Genomic DNA, 20,674 nt, shown 5'->3' with positions numbered 1-20,674 from the left:
AACACCATAGCAACTGCATATATAAAAAATAAATAAATCAGACACCCTAGCAACCACCAAGCAACACTTGGCAACAACTGAACAGTTATTCTGAAGAAAGCGTTCTGAATACATCAGCAACTCATTGGCAACCACTCACAAGACCCTAGCATAAAAATCTAGTTTAAGCATTTGAGTTCCCTATAATCATCTTAATAAGACATTGCCATTAGATTGCTTTGATTAGAGCTTTTAGATTTTCTGTTGTATAAAGACTTCTCTAAAACCTTGATGCATCATTCAGTGTGTAATTTTCCTTCTCTGTTTTGGGTGTTAAGCAGTTTTATAATTCCATCCTACTGTACCTTATTTTATTATTACTGGGTTAATGTTTAAAGTGATTCACTGCCCCCCCTTCTTTCTCTTTGTCATCCTGTCTTTCTTTGAAATCCACTCGTGTTGTCCTTGCCTGCTGTCTTTGATCACTGGCCAATAAACAGCCTCAGTGCTCAGAGACAAATGTAATATATTAGTGGTGCGTGTTCCCTGGTGTCACCGTTTTAATTGAGAATGTCAGGGTAAAGTTAGCGCCGGGCTGAATCTCGACCTCATGTTCAATTGTGTGAGAAAGACATGCCTAGCAATGATGTCAGTGACAGGAAGTGTGTGTGTGTGTGTGTGTGTGTATGAGATGAGTGGGGGTATGCAGAAGACCCCCTGAGTTGCCTGAAGAACGAGCCATCTGGACGATCAATAGATAGCTCAGTCTCCTCCAGTGATCTGTCTATTTGAGACAAAGTCTCTTTCTCCGCCGCCACAGTAATGGAATCTCAGCTAATCCCAGATACAGTACATTAACTATTTTGCCTCGTCTCTCTCTCTTTCTCCTAGGTGGAAGTAGAGGTGGAAAGTATGGATAAAGCAGGAAACTTTATTGGCTGGCTCCACATCGAGGGTGTGCATTTGTCCGTAGCTTTGGTGGAGAATGCCCTGTCGAAGGTCCACTTCACTGCAGAGAGAAGCTCCTACTACAAGACTCTGCTGTCTGCGGAGGAAACCGCTAGACTGAGGAAAGAGAAGGTGAGTTTGGTGGAAATCCAGCATGCCTCATGCAGACTTAGGCTCTATTCCAAAACCAACTAGGCGACATTTTAAAGCAGCATTGGCTCACTTTTGGCACAAAACCTGTGCTAACACAGTAGGCAGCAGCGTTATCTTTTAAGATATCTTCTTTTGGCCAAAATCTAAGGCAGCTCCAAAACCCTTTTATGGTAAGCCAGTTCACACAGTGGCCATTTTGGCAACACTCCAGACAGAGATTTTATTCATTGGATATTGAAAGATGTTGATCATGATCAGTCTAATTAAATATTGACTGTGTTACCCAATATTTATGTTGCTGTGTGGATGTTTTTTAACATGATTCCTGTTGGAATCAATTGTAGAATCTATTTGTGTCGCACACCGGTTTCCTGTCCTTGTAGAATGTTTCAAATCAGTCCCTTACAAGTTTTCAATTAATTTAGGATGCTGCCTTTCAAGGGTTTCTGCTTGTATAAACAGTAGAAATCTGGGTTTTGGAACAGAGCTTCAGTCTTCACTCAGGTTCAGAAATTCAAATGTATACTGCCCGCATCTGACAAGCAAAGAGATTCATTACTTACTATTCCAGATATCTTCCAGCCCCACTCTGGTAATAATATTAGCTCTTTTCTGCCCAGCATGCTTTGAGCACCTGGTGCTGAGGCCAGAGCCTGTCATCCAGCGTATTTTTGAACAAAGAGAATACACAAATCTGTTGTCATGTTGCATTAGCAGAACAAATGTACACCGGACCTCCAAAAACATTGGGAGTTGGAGAAAAGGCACAGGAATGAGTGTGTAGCTCGGGGGTGCCACAGGGCTATGTCTTTGGCATTATCAGTTTTGTTCTCTCCACAAAGCTGTGATTGATGAAACCCTCTTCGTCCCTAATCTCAATCTCACTTTTCATTTTCATTATGGCCGTTACAGCCCATGGAAAGCAACAGCCCTGGTGGACAAACAGCACTCCTGCCAGCTGTTTCTTCTGTTCTCTGTCCCTCATTTGGTGAGAGAGAGAGAATGGTCCTGTGCTAATAACGATATGATCTACTGCCCAAGGTGATGGAGAGCGTGTTTCTGTCTTCTCTGAAAAATCCATAATTTTTTCATCTCTCTCTAAATCTAAATCTCTCACCTCTCTGTCACCTCACCTACAAATTATTGCACCAAGTTCCAAAACATATAGCCGCATCTTTTTTTTAAAAGCTGTGCTATCAGCTTCCAGCTCCTGTGAAAATAGCAACCAATCTGAAATGTGCATCCATAGATCTTCCCTTCTGATTGAACTTATGCCTGGTTAAAAAGTAAATCTCGCTTGTTTACACTACCTTAGATATGCGCACAGACACTCGCAAATGCAAAATGACTTGCACTCCTCTGTTCCTCGGTGTCACCTCACTGTAAACAAAGCATGGCATGTTTTGCACTGACACCTTGAGGAAAGTGCAGATTGCCCCTTATTTCCTGTAGGTTGAATTGACTCACTGATTCACTGACAGTGAATCAAAGACGACAAGTTTGGTTTGTTGTGCCCTCAATCTTCTGCTCTCTGGCCCTGTGGCTGTTCGGAGGGGGCCACAAGCACAAGGCCACTCCTATGTGAATGTGTTTGTGGAGAGAAACCCATGGATTTGGACAGCTTTATTGTTCTCTAAGATTGTAGATGCTGGTTGGGTCTGTCCCAATCCATGCTTGAATTTCCCAGGCCACTCTGGATAATGGAAATAATTAACCCTTCAGGACAAGTGGAAGAAGGAAAGGAAAGCTGAGGTCAGCATTTATTTTCTCTTGATGGCCTTCGTTTCCACCACAGCCAGAATGTTTTTTTTATTATTATTTCTTTTTTTCTTTTTTTTGCATTGAGCAGTGTTTATTTTACTTTTGTTTATTGTTCCCTTATTGGTGGATGGGGAAGTGTTAGATATTTGCTGTGTTAGGTGTCCAGTTCAGAAAGTTACACTAATGAAATGCACTGGGTCAAGTTTCATTATTTTTTTTTTCTCACTTTTCAGTGTTCTTTTATAATTAAAGAAATAAAGTGGTCCAGTGGCTGTAAAACAGTTAAAGAACCAAGGGAGACCAGGTGACTTGAGGTTTAATTTCAAGAACTTTTTTTTCTTATTATCAGCTATGGAAAATTTTAGGATTATATTATTGTATAATATATTGTTTTTGATACATTTTGTAGAGGATCCATGAGTTTACAGCATCTAAGTGGGCTGTTCAAAGCCCAAATGTGTGGTTGTGTGGACCAGTCATTATAATCGAAATTATCCCCATGCAAAACTAGGTAATAAAACGAAGTAATTCATTGTTGATGAGCAGAGACGTTCAGAAACCGGTCCCATGAACGCCTGCACATTTTCTTTGCTCACGTTCATTTTGTTACAGTTTCCCTATAGATTGAGGGAATCCATTTAAAAGTTCCTCTAAATATCATGTGCTATCAGCACCAACACTGCTCTGAAATGTAAACAGTTGCTGCATGGAGATGTTAGAACACCTCTGGTTGCCGGGCAACAGAGTTATGGCTGCGGATTAAAGAGCGGTTTATGACCCAGTGTGCACCGAGCCAACCCACATTCTCACATCTCACAACACAGGCTATTAAAAAGAGCCTTGTAATTACAACACACCAATTATGTGGAGGCAAATCTGAAAAGAAGTCAGCTTTCTGTTGAGAAACAAGGCCTTCTATCATCTCATATCTAAGATTGGTCTACTTCAACCAGGCTCTGGTGGATCGCCCCATGATTCTGGAAAACTGGTACAAACCAACCACTGATTACTATCCACCCTTAGATCATCATCCTCATCATTGTTCAGAACATCACTGAGCTTGTCCGCTTTTGACCCTCTTAACAGTCCCGCCGCTTCCACAGTCACTCGTTTTTCTTCTTGTTCCTGCCCTTTCTAGTATTATTGAGGCATAATTCCATCACTAGGGGGTTGATTTCAGCTCTAATAGCCTCCCCAGGCTCTCGTGTGCTTTACAACACCCGTGACAGGGTTCCGCAGGGGTTGAGAAGGGCAGCCATCTGCTTGTGACATTTAAGCTTGATAAATTTGTATGGTGGTTGAATGCAGCTCAACGCCACTGGACCAAGGTCTATAATATCTGGAGAAAGGATGAGAATGTAAATTTAAGTTCTTTCTATGCTATTAAGTTACCTCCAAAACAATCAGACTTTGGTAAAATAACTAATTTGCATTTCATAGTACTAATAAAAATAAAAAATCAATTCGGGCGGAATACACAAATGAGCATCACAGAAGAAAAATGCTTACCTGACAAATGCTGGACCCCTTGTCTGCATTGGTTTTTGAAAGAGTATTTCTGCTGCTCTTCATTAGCCTGAATCCCTCCTGTTGTGAAGAAATCTTGTACAAGGGCCTCATCAGTGGAAAGCTACACCCAATTTCAGAGCAATGTCTTTTGCCGCTTTTCCACTGCATGGTACAGCATGGTACTTCTCGGTACGGTTCACTTTTGGGGGGGGGGGGGGGGGTCCACTGTAGAACCTTGTCGGTTGAGGTTCAAAGTGAACTGTAACGTTACCAAAACATGACGTAAAAGAACCAACACAGACCAAAAATCTTTTGTTGTCGGTTGCGAAAGTACAGATGTTCCTCTCGTTGATGAGGATCGAATCCAGCGAGAGTTTGATGGGGCGATGCATAATTTAAGTTTTAGGGGTTGTGGCAGTAAAGGCAGCGCAACTATAGTGACGTGAATAATCCCACCCACTCAAAAGCGATAGTATACTGCAGTGGAAACGCAAACCGTGTACTGAGCCATGCCGTGCAGAGTCATGTCATACCACACAGTGGAAAAGAGTCATTTGTGTAACAGTTATCTAGCGAGAAGCAGAACCACAGTGCAACTTTCTTTGAGACACTTGAGTGCCAAAGACAATCAAAATATACAAATGAAACCCAAAGTTGCAGTATTTTTTATTTTATTTTTTGACGTCGTACCTCTCAGAGTTAGTGAGAAATCCATTGTGCTTTAGTGGAAGATTCTGTGATTTGGCACTTTTTACCTCTGGCTATTCTGAAGCGAGCCAAGGATGAATGAAGCCAGTGGGAGGCTCAGGTGAGTCTAATGGAACCCAAGTTTTCATACTTGCATTACCACATTAATATATAACTTGGAGATGAAAGCATAGTGCTCGCTATCATTCTTTAGGAGTTACATTTTGTTCATGTTGAACAATGTATTTTAATTAAAGGCCCTCTTTTAATTTCCTCTGATGGAAGTGATTTCATCCTGAAAACTGACTTGGATGAACATATATATATTCCAGTGTTCCTGTAGCTCAACTGGTAAAGCATTGCGTTAGCAAGCGCAAGAATAGGGGTTTGAATCCCAGGGAACACATGATTGTAGAAAATTGTTAGCCTCAATGCAATGCAAGTCGCATTGGATAAAAGTGTCTGCTAAATGCATAAATTTACATTTAATTTATTTTTTTATATATATATATATATCAGAATTTCTCTGTTATTAACAACGAACCAGTCTGAAAGTTTTAACGCTTTTTATATCATGCTCTCTTTTTTCCAGCTCCAGATTCAGTGAAGCAGTGGCTGTTTCCATGGCAATATTATAAAATGCAACAAGATAATTACATGTATGCCACAGATGAGGATATCTGCGTACTTCTGAAAGTAAATGCTATTCTGGAGTTTTCAGGTGTTGGGTTCGCAGTTTGGGATCTTGAGTTTTTCCCAAACTCAATCAGATTTTATTCAGTCAGTCATCTTCAAGTACTTTGTCAGAGGTGATTTCCTCACTGTCTGTCTGTGTCTGTGTCTGTGTCTGTGTGTGTGTGTACGTTTTTCTATCCCAGTGGGGACTTAAACTGCAATACACACTAACTCATTGGGACTGTCAATGTTATGACCTAATTTGTGGTCCCAATGGGGAAACAAGTTGTGTGTATGTTAAAGTTTTACATGTTGTTGTTTTTTTTCTTTAATAAATAACATTAGCTTATTAATCTTTCACAATAAGACCAGGAAACATGTATTAATCAAGTAAATGGGGTCTTGACTTTAATCAGGTTATTTAGAGTGGCAGGAGTGGCATCTCTCCTTCTCTTTCTCTCTCTATGTCATCATGCCTGTGCCTTGAGTTGCTGTAAACTGCATTAAGTGCTGTGTAGAAATGGCACTAAAAGGGAACTGCGTGATTATATATGTATTTCCATTCTGTTCCTCACTACTCTCACCACTGTCATCATTGCCTTCTAATTTAACAAATGGAGGGCAGGCTGTGTCAGACAGGAACAACCAGAGCACTGTGGTGAATCACAGTAAGAGTTATCCAATTAGACACAGCAACTCTCCCTGGAGGCTTGCATTAAGGCCTGCTTCGTCACAACAGGGACTTGGCCAGCTAACGAGAGATGATAAACATGGCAGGACTGATGTCTCTGATGTAAAACACTGGCTGTAAACACATCAGCATGCGTACACAGACTCCTGAACCAATCAAATTTGAGTGTGTTCGTCTGAAATATTCATGTGAGTTTCAGGCTGCACATTACTTATGGAGTTATTTAACAGTGCCTGTAATCTAAAAAAAAAGTATATATATATATATATATTATTTATTTATTTAATTAATTATTTATTTATTTATTTATTTATTGTGGTTAATCTTAAGTAGGGATTCAATCAATAACTCTGCTTTTGACACATTAGACTACAGTAAAAACACATCAAAAATTGATATTAATATTAACATTAATTTATTTGTTTTGATACTGAGATTAGTAATTAATAATCAAGTTTGTTACTATCAGTGTTATTGTAAAGGGTTTATCATAACCTTTTTGTATTTTTTGGTCACTCTCACAAATACACTAAAGCAAGATTTTGTCACAGAGCAGAAGTATTTTTTTAGCAGTATACAGTATGCAGTCAGGTTTCAAAATTATTGCATCTCATTTGATAATCCCACAGTTAATTCCCTGGCGTGTGCATTATTGTATCGTAATTTAATGTACATTTCAAAAATTCATTGCATTAAGTCTTTCTGCTCTCTTTCATCGAGGTTTCCTCCGTGTCAAAGTTTACTCAAGTGCCCTCCATACAAAATCAGAACAAAACGCCTTGCAGCGTGAATCTTGAACAAACAAGAAAAGGCTTTTTGCGCTCTCGTGGCATTTCTGTGGTTCCTATTCCTCATTTTGAATTCATGAATGATTGCGGTATTCCTTGCTACATAGAAATGAGAGAGCCTCCCCTGGCAGAAGCAGTGATTATGAGCAGCACGAAGAGTTCATTCAGGCCACCTCTACGTTACGGATGAGCGTAAGCCATCCACGAACCCCTATCAGTATCTTTCTGAAACTCCCCCGTGCTTAACATGGATGTTTTTGCATGTATTTTCACTTCACTTGGAACCTCAACCGAGGTGGTACTAAGTATTTGCTCGTTTTTAAACCCACGCATAGAACTTTTGTTGTGCTAAAAAGTTTGGCAGAGCTATTGACTGTGTTCCTGCAGATATGCTAATAAAGATCTCTGCAACGGTTTCCATTGCAAAACAAAAGTTTGAGTGTTTACGCACCCAAGTGTTCTTGGCTGGCAGGAATGCAAATTGGTTCTTTCTGTGCCAACAAACTCTACAAAAAAGTAATTAATTCTTCTCGCACTTTTAGTAAGGAAGCTAATTAACGCTGTGGTGACACTTAGCAATGGCTTCATATATAGTAGCATTAACGTTCTCCTTGCCAGGCCATATGACTTTATTTTTGCTCAAATATTTGTTCCAGACTGATTTTGATATGCAGTTGAGTGCTTTTTTACTCTCCTTGTCTGACATGTGCATGTGCAAAAATGATGATACACTGCCCCAACCAGCCTCTGCGGTTGTATTGCCAGTGTTTAACCTGAACAATAAAAATAATAATAATAAAAATCGTGGCTGGTTAATAGAAATTGTAAGTTATTCTGGTTAGTTTCATGATGTACTTTTGATCATGCGGTCATATTGTGAAGAGATTATGACATTTAAGTAACAGCATGTACAACAAACTACAATACGGTTAAAATTTATTAAAATTAATAAACATTTTCACGAGTTGGTTACATGGACTACAGATACCTTTGCAGCATTTGTTAATTTAGGTTAATTCAAATTTTCACTTTTACTAATACGGTTGTACACAAGTTGTATAAATCGACATTAATGAATTTTGAATTAACATGGATGGGTAATCAACATATGTTTATGGGTAATTTTTATATTTATAAGTTAACATTGCTAAATGCTTTAATAAAAAAAAATGCTTATTAGCATCCATATTACTAGCATATCAGATGCGTATTGGTAATCATATATTGTTTTATTTTTCATTGCCCTATTTTAGATCCCTTAATCCTGCCCAATACCTTAGCTTCATAACTACCTTACTAACTATTAATACGCATCAAATGTTGAGTCTGAGGCGAAAGTCATAGTTAATAGTAAGAATTGGTCCCCAAACTAAACTGTGACCAAAATAGTTTACTGTTGGTCCATGATAAATTAATTAAATAGTAATTTACTAATGCCAGAACTTTGTCAGAGGCTAATGCTAATCAGTTGTAATTTATCATCTATAATCATGCTACACTAAGCTAACAAAAAGAACCAATTTTGCTTGCACTAAAATCTGTATGTCTGAATAGTATGTTGTTACTTTACACCCAACTTTTGCCACTAGAACAAAAGTGCTAAATTCTATAGGGAATTGTGTCCTATAGAGAAGCTGTCCCTCTTGGGAAATTCATCTATGTTTTGATATATGTTCACCTATACTGGTTTTCCTTTGTGTTGTAGCATGTGTTTGTGTGTTGACATTAGGCGCTCTATGCTTGCTTACCACAGTACAGGGCAAGAAAATGATCATCTCTCATCACACAAAGGGCAAAAGCTGTGAAGGGCTATGCCATACATCTCATGGATTATGTAAAATGCGCATTTCTGCATAGAAAATGGGCTTGGGTCATCTACTCCTAACATGTACACACACTTCACTTACATGCAATTCTTAACAGCCCTGAAGGCAAGCCACGGCTCTTTATAACCACACACACATTTCAGCAGTCTGTCACAACTCGCCTCAGTAGAAATCATAAAAGAAAAAAAAGTCATGAAATCATTTACACTGTTTTGAAATTCTAGTGATATCTAATATCTAGGTATCTAGATATCTAGAAATATCTAGTGATATTTCTTGTAACCCTAAATGTAACCCTCAGATAAACCTTTTTGCATTTTTAGATATTCATTGAAGCATTTTTTTTTCATTTCATTTAGCCATTTTTCTTATTTGGTCCTCATTTTGTAGGCAAACCTTGACCCGCACACACATTTACTCACACACTTCCTCTTGCACTCTCACAGACTCGGGCATGTAAGCTTGAGGAACTTTGAACACTTAACGTCAATGCCAGCTTAAAGGAGAGCCGGCGAGTGCATGGGCAGACAGGATGTAGTGACAGACCAGCCGTGTAAATACACAATCTGGACAGACACAAAAATCCATCCACATCGAGATGGATTGTCAGGCATCTGCATATATGCAGGAAGACATCTAGCTCACTCTGCACTTCTAATGTGCCTTGGCACACACATATACATGCTTGTGCAAACACAAGATGTCACCCTAACTGTGTGTCCTTGGCCGTTCCATAGCTCTCGTTTATGGGATATCCCTCTAGGCTCTTGACGGACACTCTTTTAGGCAGGCTTGTGGTTCACTCATGCAGAAAGAAGGCCATAACACTTCCACTAGTCCCATTCTCATGGGGGAAGCGTGATGTATGCGTGTTTGCCTGTTCAGACTGTAAATAGATATGACATTGCGAATTGCATTACTGCAGATGGACACATGCTTGGATACGCAGGCAAAGTAGAGAACAAATTATGTTTGCAACCGCTGCATATAGGGTTCTAGGGTTGTTGTTGTTGTTGTCGTTGTTTTAGGGATTTTTTATGCATCTATGGTTGAAGGACGGTTGCCCTGCAGTTGCACAGAGACATTTGCCCCTCAAGGGAGACTGCAGACCAAGAACGGCCATTTTTCTGCCTGAGATGATGGCAGTAATGTTTCCAGTCGTGTTCTGCAACGTCAAAAGCCTTTGAAGTGAAGAGGTCTGCTTGCACAGACAAATCTGTGTATCCAAAACACTGGAAGTCAGTGGACAGGGCCAGATTTTTCTGATGGTTTAAAGCTGACGTTGAATCATAATAGACCATATTTAGCTAATAAACATTCCTGGTCTTTGTGTGCATTTGTCATTGATTTATACTTTTTGTTTAACATATGTATGCAAAAAAATAAAAATGACTAATTTATATATTTTGATATTTCTATATATATATTTTTTACAATATTCAAGGTATGAGACCAAATGTGTTTAGAGCTGCATTAAACAATGATACAGATATATGCCATAGACACTATAGGCTATAGGCCATCTTTCATTCATGTTTTCAGTTTTAATTTAAAAACTGAAATTTAGTGTCTGGTTGGACGGATAGGTAGATGGATGGAAAGATGGATAGATGGGAGAACACATAAGCTGAATAGCTGAAGTGTTGATGGATAGATGGGAAGATGGATGGGTAGATGATTGGATAGGTGCGTGGGTGGATTGATGGAGAGAAAAATAGGTAGTAAGCCAGGTTCCCCATTCCTGATTTCTGCCTCTGATTTATATTGAATGATTTTTCCAGAAGGTTCATAAAATATAGAAAAAAAATTGATTCTTTTCATTTGCACTCTTGGTGACAGTATATTCTAATATTATAGTAAATCGAGTCCCTCCGTCTCTGCAGCCTGGGGATATGACAGTAAAGGAATACATAAACCGTCTACTTGTCCTTTAAATTCAGCAGTGTTTAGATCTAAATGTCACTTGCTCTGAGATCCACACACTGTGTGTGTGTGTGTGTGTGTGTGTGTGTTCGCATCTGTGCAATGAATTTGATTGCATTTCTGCTCCTTCCAAGTGGAGTTAGACGTATACACACAGGCATGGCATTTCCCTCTAGCTTGCTGACATTTGCTCCTTTCTAGGAGTACAAACTCTCCACTGCCAAAACGTTTAGTACCCTCCACTCGGCTGTCGCTTCAGGTGTCCTCTCTAATAGCCTGACAGTAATTAAAAATAGTGGACCTTCTCTAGTACAGTACACGCCCACTAACATTTACTGAGAGCAGACACTCCTGACTGTGTCTTTGATGCTTTTTGGCAGTGGGACATCCCTTAAATCCTGGCTAATAAATGCTAAATACTTGTTTCTTGCTGGCAGAGTTTGCTGCCGTCCTTTTTGTTTCAGAATCATTGTTATTCCAACCCTTCTCACGTCTGGTCCATTACCAGACTCCAGTGGCGTTACAGCTGCTTTTTACTGAGGAGTCTTTTATATGATAACTTCACTGAATCAATTTAAGCTCGTCTACAGTTCCTGCTAAACCAAAATTTTTGTCTTATTTGATTCAAGTGTATTGAGTTTCTCGCAACAACGTCGTCCAGAAATGCGTCTGAAGCCTCCTGGGCCTAAAACCCATCATTATACGGCAAGATAAGACAACCTTAGAGAATCCATGCTTTCAGCGTCTTTCTCTCGCTATTTCCACCTGTTTCTCTCTTTCTCGGGTCACAGTGGCCCTTTCTCTGTGTCATGCACACTAGGCTTGGGCGGTAATACGGTAATTTGGTATACCGCGGGATCTAAAAATAGCAACGGTATCAGTTTCAATACCGTCATACAGTCAATAAAAAAACAAAAAAACACTGCACTTATATAGGAGACAAGGATTGTATATATAATATAATTTATTTAATGCCTAAAAATGCATATGCGTGGTTGTCATCGCGTGACAACGAGACGAGGAGAAAGAGAGAGAGGGGGAAAGATGGCTGTCACGTTCGGTGATACAAGAAACACGGAGAGATCCAAGTGCAGGTAAGATATTTATTAAGGGGCAATCCAAAAGGGTAAACAGTCCAGGCAGGGTCAAAACCAGAGAATCCAAATAAACAAGAACAGACAAAACACAAGGCAGGATCAAGACTACGGAATGACAAGACATTAGACATGAACTGTATCTCGCATACAACAAGGACTCCGTGACTAAGACTCAGACAGACCAGGTATAAATACACAAAAGGATAATGGGGAAACAGGAGACAGGTGGGGAACAATCAATTAACTAAACAAGGAGGAAGGTGACCAAATAAGGAGACAGGAAGTGATATGATAAACACCGTGGAAACTGAGGACACCTAGTGGAAACCCAGGGAACACAACCCAGACACTATGACAGTACCCCCCTTCTACGGAGCAGCTCCCAGACGCTCCAAGACATACACAAAACAAAGACAGGTGGAGGCTCAGGGGGAGGGACGAAGGGCCAGGAAAGAAAAACATGGGGAACAGGCACCAGAATGTAAACACAACACAGAAAGACCAGGAGGGAGGAGGACCGGAGGAAGTTCAGGGGGAGGGACGGAGGGCCAGACTAACAGAAAGGAACAGGGACAGACATTAACACAAAAACAAAAGGAAAAAGGAAAAAACAACACGAAGCCCCCCAGGGCGGAGCAGAAGACCACCACACCCTTGTGGTCAAGGCCAGAGCCCTCCAGGGCGGACCGGAAGACCGCCACAACCGTGTAGTCAGGGCAAGCGGCCCCCAGGGCGGAGCAGAAGACCAGCATGTCCGTGTGGTCAGAGCGGAAGCCCCCCAGGGCGGAGCAGATGACCACCACGCCCCTGTAGTCGATGCCGGAGTCCAACCGGGCAGAGCAGAAGGCCACCCAGTGACTTGACCTGACTCTGAAAGGTCCACGATGACTAGCCTTGTCTCTGGAAAGTCCATGGTACCTAGACCTGGCTCTGGAAGGTCATCAGTGACTGGCCCTGACTCTGGATGGTCATCGTTGATTAGCCCTGACTCTGGAAGGTCATCGGTGACTAGTCCTGACTCTGGAGGGTCATCGGTGACTAGCCCTAACTCTGGAAGGTCAACGGTGACTAACCCTGAATCTGGAGGGTCCACAAGCACCTGACTAGCCTCTGGAAGGTCAACCGGAACCTCACTCAACTCTGAAAATTCAACAGTCACCTGACTCGATTCTGGAAGGTCAACAGGAACTTGACTCAACTCTGGAGGGTCAACAGGAACACGACTTGATTCAAGAGGAACAACTGGAACATGACTCGATTCTGGATGATCAACAGGAGCTAGCCCTAACTCTAGAGGGTCAACGGTAACTAACCCTGACTCTGGAGGGTCCACAAACATCTGACTCGACTCTGGAGGGTCAACTGGAACCTGACTTGACTCTGGAAGGTCAACAGGAACTAGCCCTGACTCTAGACCGGTCTCGGGCACCGCATCGGGAGCGGCCTCGGGCACCGCATCGGTAACAGCCTCGGGAACCGCCTCGGCCTCCGGAACGGCAACGGACACCGCCTCGGCATCGGACACCACCTCGGCCTCCGGAACGGCATCGGGCACCGCCTCGGCCTCGGGAACGGCATCGGGCACCGCCTCGGCCTCGGGAACGGCATCGGGCACCGCCTCGGCCTCCGGAACAGCATCGGGCACCGCCTCGGGAACGACCTCTGGGCTTTGAGGAACGGTAGACGCCTGTCTTCTCCTCCTCCGTCCTCTATGATGGCGAGTCGGTGACACCTTGTCTGGAGACTCAGGCGTTGAGTCGGCCATCTTGTGCTGTGGCTCCAAGCTGGCGGCCATCTTGTGCTGTGGCGCTGGGCTGGTGGCCATCTTGTGCTGAGGCGCTGGCTCAGCAGCCATGACGTTAACTGTCTTGGGAATCTCTAGGATCTTGGACAGCGTAGCGAAATAATCCAAGAATGAGTCAGCGGCCTTCTTGGGTGTTGGCGCTGAGCTGGCGGCCATTTTGCACCATGGCGCTGGACTCGCGGCAATCATGGGCAGTGGCGCCACCGTGGCGGACGTGCGCTTCCTCTCCCCTCTCCGTCCGCCATGGTGAGACGGTGGCTCTGATCCATCCCACACGAGCCCCAGTTCGAAGGGAGGCCATGGTTGAGAGCGGTGGTGAATCTCCTCTCGACCACTCCCTCCTCGGCGACCTCCCCTTGTTCCCCGGGAAAACCACCAGGCGAGTTCCCTCAAATCCGTTCCTCTCCCGCTCTGTGGCTGGGGAGGAGACATAAGCAGACATACCGCTGGATCTTCGCTTTGACGGAGTCCTTCTGTCACGTTCGGTGATACAAGAAATACGGAGAGATCCAAGTGTAGGTAAGATATTTATTAAGGGGCAATCCAAAAGGGTAAACAGTCCAGGCAGGGTCAAAACCAGAGAATCCAAATAAACAAGAACAGACAAAACACAAGGCAGGATCAAGACTACGGAATGACAAGACATTAGACATGAACTGTATCTCACATACAACAAGGACTCCGTGACTAAGACTCAGACAGACCAGGTATAAATACACAAAAGCATAATGGGGAAACAGGAGACAGGTGGGGAACAATCAATTAACTAAACAAGGAGGAAGGTGACCAAATAAGGAGACAGGAAGTGATAATATGATAAACACCATGGGAACTGAGGACACCTAGTGGAAACCCAGGGAACACAACCCAGACACTATGACAATGGCGAGTTGCGCACCGAGTGACCTGGTCGTGAAAAAGAACACAACTTCTGCAGTTTGCCAGTATTTCGGGTTTCGACCGAACGAGTAGGGAGAGGCGGTAAATACGGATGAGGCTATTTGCAAATTATGTCCTCACGAAAAAAAATGACTCTGGGAATATGCTGCAAAAAAAAAAAAAAGCCGATGCAATGGCAGGTCCTGTCGGCATCGGCAACGTAAAGGACCGAGTCGGAGCTGATCCTACTGTTTGGAGCCAAGGAGACGAGGACCCACTTCATTCATGGAAAAATGCTGCCTGGTGTTTTCCCCAGATGTCGCGAGTGGCACAAAAGTACCTGTGCGTCTGTGCTACAAGCACACCATCGGAGCAGGTTTTCAGCACCGCAGGTAAAGTTGTCGGTCCACAACGTGCCCTAGCGAAAAATCTTGACTAGATTGTATGCCACTTGCCATTCGTTCCTATTGGCACCGTGTTTATTTTTTATTTATTTGGATTTAATTAAAAACTTTTTTGGAAAGAAGACTGGAAAGAATAAGTTTTTATTTAGACCTATTGCTTTTCAATATATATATATATATATATATATATATATATATATATATATATATATAATATGGATGTTTATTTTAATTCAACTCTGGTTGACTGTTGTGAGTCTATTTGCTCTTTTTTTATATAAGCTGCTCTTTGTTATTAAAAGTTGTTCGTGCAGTGTGATTTTTAAGGATGGGCGTTTTCCGCAAATATCACATTCAAATAATTTTGAGCTCACAAAAAACGAATATTAGAATATTCGTTTATTTAAATTAAGTTTAATGAGACAGACGTTATTTTTCAGCAACATTTATTGTTTCTGTCATTTTTGAACAAGCTTACACACAATGAGCTTGAACATTAGCTACACATCGTGTTTTGTAGCTGAAAACCTTTGACAATGCGTGCAAACAAACAAAAGTACAGATTAAAAGCAAAAAAAATAAAAAATGAACAAAGAAAAAACGTAAAGCATCCTGCAGCAATTAGGCCATTGACATTGTACAGAATTTAGCTTACACTTAACTTTGAAACTGTCAGCAAATCTTTTTTGCTTTTTTTTCTATTGTTTTACATGTTCTTGTTAAGAAATACGGGCATGTAAACATGATCGGGGGAAAGTCGGCTCCTTAGTCTGTTAACAATAAGGCCGGCCGCGGAGAAAACGTGCTCTGACGGCACAGACGTTGGCGGGACTCACAAATAACGGTGTGCTAAGCGAATAAGTTTTGTGAAGCGCTTCGTGTTTTCGTTTCAACACTGAATGGGATCCTCATCTGGTGGAATACATGGCTCCAGCTGTTCCCACTCGTCTCGGTTGGACTCTAATATAATCGCTGAAGAACTGGCTCAGCCTTTTCCGACGAGTGGGCATTGCATCCTCTTTATCGTTGGTGGCAGCGGCTGCATCCGCACCACTCGCATCAAGGAAAATGTTCTGATAATGTTCAAAAAGGGTTTTTTTCTTACTTCTCTCATGTTTTCATCGAGAAACCTGAGATGTTTGTGCCGAGGGTCTAGGGCAGACGCGAGAAGAGGAGTTTCCACTGCATTCTCCAAGTTGGCGGTGTTTATTCGTTGCTTGAGAGATGCCACAACAATGTTCTTGAATGCGGTTACTTTCTGTGATTATCCACGGCATATTTGAAGTACTGTAGAAGATAGCAGTTCTTATTCATTCATTAATTATTTTTGCTTGCATACCTATTCAAATATGCCGTGGAGAATCACAGAAAGTGACCGAATTAGGTTTTATTGTGGTCTTTTTTTCTTTTTTTTATGACAAGCAAAAATATGTCAATTTGAATATCATTTTTATTTATGGAATAATTAGAGCAGAACGAATATTCGAATGTTCGACTATCCGTGCACAGTGATTTTATTGATTTGTGTGCGCGTCTCTGCGCAAAAACTGTTCTGTATGTTTTTGTTAATTTAATTCTGTTTGACTATTGCTATTTGTTGCTAATAAAAGTTGTTAATATTGTTGTGCATGCAATTTTGTTATTGTTTCAGTATTAGTGTTTGGTATTCAGTTTCTGAATGGTTTAGGCACAAGCCAACAGTTTGGTGATGCTGTCTCAGCCTTACGTCATCATTTTTTAATTATTCACGGTAATACCGTATACCGAGGTAAAATAGGGAGGAGGTTTGACGGTATCAAAATTTGGATACCGCCCAAGCCTAATGCACACAAAAACCTCTGAGAGAGAACAGTAGACAGGTTTAAGCCGGCAGTTCTAGGGTTGGGGATTCAGTTTACGCTACAGCTAACAGCTCATCAATTTTCTTTATTACCTGCTCTGAAAAAAAAAATAAAAACGACGTCTTCAGTGCAGGGAGAGGCTATTCTTAGATCTGCTGCAAATTTCCCTCCTAAATGCATACACTCACTCTCCCTACTTTTTTTTACGCTCTTATTTTTCCTTGCAACAAGATCATTCATTCAGATTGCTGATTTATTTGCTGTGCTTTGTTTTTAAGCAAAATGGCTGTAAGCATCTTGTGCGTGGACTGTTGTGAGGAAAAAACGTTTTTTTTTGCAACTCCAGGGGCTTCAATTGCAGTCATCTCAGTCTGCATTTAGCAATGGGTTTGTAATGGGTGAATTTTTACAGAAATGTTCCGGGTTTAATACAAGTTAAGTGCTGTGACATGCTGTCGATTTACTATTGAAAATAATTGTGACCTGTTTCTCAGGTTGTAAAAAGAAGCAGAAATTGCAGTAATACACTTACAAACAGAGTTTCTGAAGCCAGGCATTGCTCTGCGATAAAGTTAACACTCTGAACATGAAAAGTTTTGAAAGTTCAAAAGACTTTAACAGTTTGTTTAAACTGGTGCCTACAGATGTCAGAAATCCCTAATAATTTGTCCAAATTATATGATAAACAAAACATATTAATGGCATATATTTTAATGTTTTTTAAATTAAATGATTATTTTTATTTTATTTGAAAAAGAATGTAACGCATGAAAAAAAGTCTCACAAACCTTGGTAAAATACGAGCAGTTTGTTTAACAAAATAATAATTTACACTACATACACTAATAATACTCTAATAATAATTTACATGCTACTAGCGTATTTAACATATTCTTTTATCCTAAACACCTTACAGTTGAGAAATACAAGAGATTTATCATAAGGAGGCAATAATGCAAGATCTAGCAGTGCAAGTTTTCAAACATTGTCCAGAACTGTACAAGTTAGATGGAGGGATGTTAGTATAGTGATTTTTATCTGATTTTATGATCTACAAAGTCAATATTAATCAAGATCATGTCACGTGCTGTCCATAGAGCATAACTTGAATCTGAAAGAATATTTTAATCAAATTGTGTTGTTTTTTTCTTTCTTCTTTTTTTCTCTCTCTCTCTATCCCCTCATCTTTTTATAATTTTGTATGTATTTGATGTGATTCCCTAAAGGCTTTAGTGTTATATCTGGCATTGAATGCGGGCAAGTGTGGCGGTTGTATTATTTGTGTTTGTTTGCGTACTTGTTCACTCTGGTGCTTTCATGCATGTGTGTTTCTGTTCGTTCTTTGACACTCCATCGCCTGAAGAGTTGTAGTGGGCCCTTACGTTAAGACCCCTCAGCATCAATCACACACAGCTCCCCTCAATTGTCCGAGACCATCAGTCTCTCATGATGACCCCTCCTGACCCCCATGGACCTGTGGGTTTAACATCCAGACATTAATCTGACCATGCCTGGCTGTGCACAGAGCCATTTTGGGTTGTGGTTACAGAACGCCACAGGCTCAATGACAGAAGGAGCCATTTCTTCAACAGGAAAGCAAGTGGGCTCTTTTTCATGTGCTGTCAGTGTTTGTTGGGGCAGAGAGTGAAAGGAAGTGGCTCAGAGCCTGTCGGCTTCTGCGATTCTATTAAACATGGCAGTACATGGCCAGGACTGCACTCCATGCTCTCACAGGAAACTCAATCAAGAATCGATCAGAATGAATCTGAATCAAATTAGGGTGTCAGATTCATTTGACAACTTCCTGTTTTCAGTAAATCAGAGTCCGAGTGATAGCTCACCATTTGAATGTTTTAAAGCGATAGTTCACCCAAAATTGAAAACGCTGTCATGATTTATTTACCCTCCAGTTGCTTTAAACCCACGTTTCCTTCCATGGAACAAAAAATAAATTTTGAAGGTTGAATTCTCTTTTCTGTACAGTTACAACGAATGCCTCAACGCGGACACAAAATATGCCACTTTTGTGATACTTTTAAGGTGCTTTTTGTCATTTTTGAAGCCTGAAAGCTCAAGTCCTCTTTCATTGTAATCGCTTGGAAAAGAGTGCCCAGCACATTCTTCAAAATATCACCTTTTGTGATCCTTGCAATAAAGTAAGTCATACAGATTTGGTATGACAATTTTCATTTTTGGTTGAACTCTTTCTTTAACATCCACTTTTCCTTTTGAATGCAGAGTTCTAGAGTGATTACTTTCTTTTTACTCAAACAGACATGCATTTTGTCTGCCCTGAAGGAGTCACACTGTTATGTAAACACGTACTCGGGCTTCACTTCCTCTTTCTGTCTTACTTTCATGCGCTTCTCTTTCTCTCTCCCAGCATGCAACTCCCTTTTCTCAGTACCCACCCCCCCCCCCTCCCCCTCTCTCTCTCACTCTCACTCATTTGTGCCATGGGCTTGCAGCCAGCCATGTTGTTTGAATGTGTGTATGTGTGTGGGATGTGACTGGTTTTAGTGGGCTACCAGGCCTCCTTCAGGATGTAAGTGTCCCCAGCCGCTCTGGCTGTCAATGTCAGTCCAATTTTACTTTCTTTTTACTAACTGGCTCCTCAGCATCTCCATGTGTAAAGACAGCTAAATGCCCATGTTTTTCAGATGCAAGCGAGTCGATGAGCAAAGCTGCGAGAGGTGGAATATTCGATCTGAGAAAATGAAGAGGCTGCTTTTCAAAAGATAAACAGTAGCCATGACAACCTGGCATCAAGGCATGCTGGGTTAAATAAACTTGATTATTTTGCTTTTAATTTGCACCCGTTTGTGTGTGCTGATTTCTTTGCAGAAAGTAACGGATTATGCAATTATCAGTTTTATTTGATAAATGGATTTGTGTGAAGTAGACTTCTCTCAAATTTCACGTCCTTCCTGGAAGCCCTCTGTCATGACTGAGTCTGATTAAAATGAATGTGGTTGTTTCATGCGGTGAAGTGTGGGCAGACAGCAGGTAGGTAGGATAGCTGGAAATAAGCCGCTTTAAATAGCTCTGCTTCCAGTCTTTACGGCAAATGAATACTGATTTAGAGGGCTTTTATTTTTTTATTTTTTTTCCTCAGCTTTGTACAAACATCAGGAGGTTTGTTCAGGATGGAATATTAGAACTCCTCCGGTGCATTCCATTCTTTGAAATCATTTTCCTTGTGTTGGAAAAAAACTGGTTTGTCCAATTACAGGCAGAATAGTCAGTCAGTTGTTCAACAGCTGTATTGCAGCTTTAATACACTTGCTGGTGAAGTCATCTTATCTCTTTTCTAATGAAAGTTTTCGATTATATTGTGAACAATTCATCCATGCTTGTTTCATTTATTTAATTTATTTTGACTTTGTAAACTCAGTCTTCCAGGAAAACTATATACTTTTCTCGTACGTATGCTCCAATCATCCAGTCTGCTTAAACCCACCTCTTTCTAACTATTGACTGCAAACTTGCATTAAGATCTGCCTTCAGTCTAAACAACTGATGAGTAGAACTAAGCCCCATCCTTTATTTTTGTCTTTTCATTAATCCGTTATACTCAAATATGCATCAAAATATGAACAAAATTTCTTGTTTCTACTAAAGTTACATCCAGGTTTTGAAGGAGGATGAATGTACAGGTGCAATTCAGTGTGCTGAAACCCTTCCAAAAGCCTTTCCACTTTAAGTCACC

General features: G+C 41.1%; 1 protein-coding gene across 1 annotated transcript in view; it reads left to right on the top strand.

Annotated features, from left to right (window-relative positions):
* Positions 1-20,674, top strand: part of LOC132098986 (staphylococcal nuclease domain-containing protein 1-like) — a 180,994-nt gene that overhangs the window by 124,506 nt on the left and 35,814 nt on the right. The window contains exon 17 of the mRNA XM_059505323.1: positions 871-1,059. Within this exon, the coding sequence (XP_059361306.1) occupies positions 871-1,059 (189 nt within the window). The remainder of the gene's footprint in view (positions 1-870; positions 1,060-20,674) is intronic.

The sequence above is a fragment of the Carassius carassius genome, chromosome 22 (genome assembly GCF_963082965.1).
Source record: "Carassius carassius chromosome 22, fCarCar2.1, whole genome shotgun sequence".
NCBI classification, from domain to species: Eukaryota; Metazoa; Chordata; class Actinopteri; order Cypriniformes; family Cyprinidae; genus Carassius; species Carassius carassius.
This window is presented reverse-complemented; position numbering and strand designations above follow the sequence as displayed.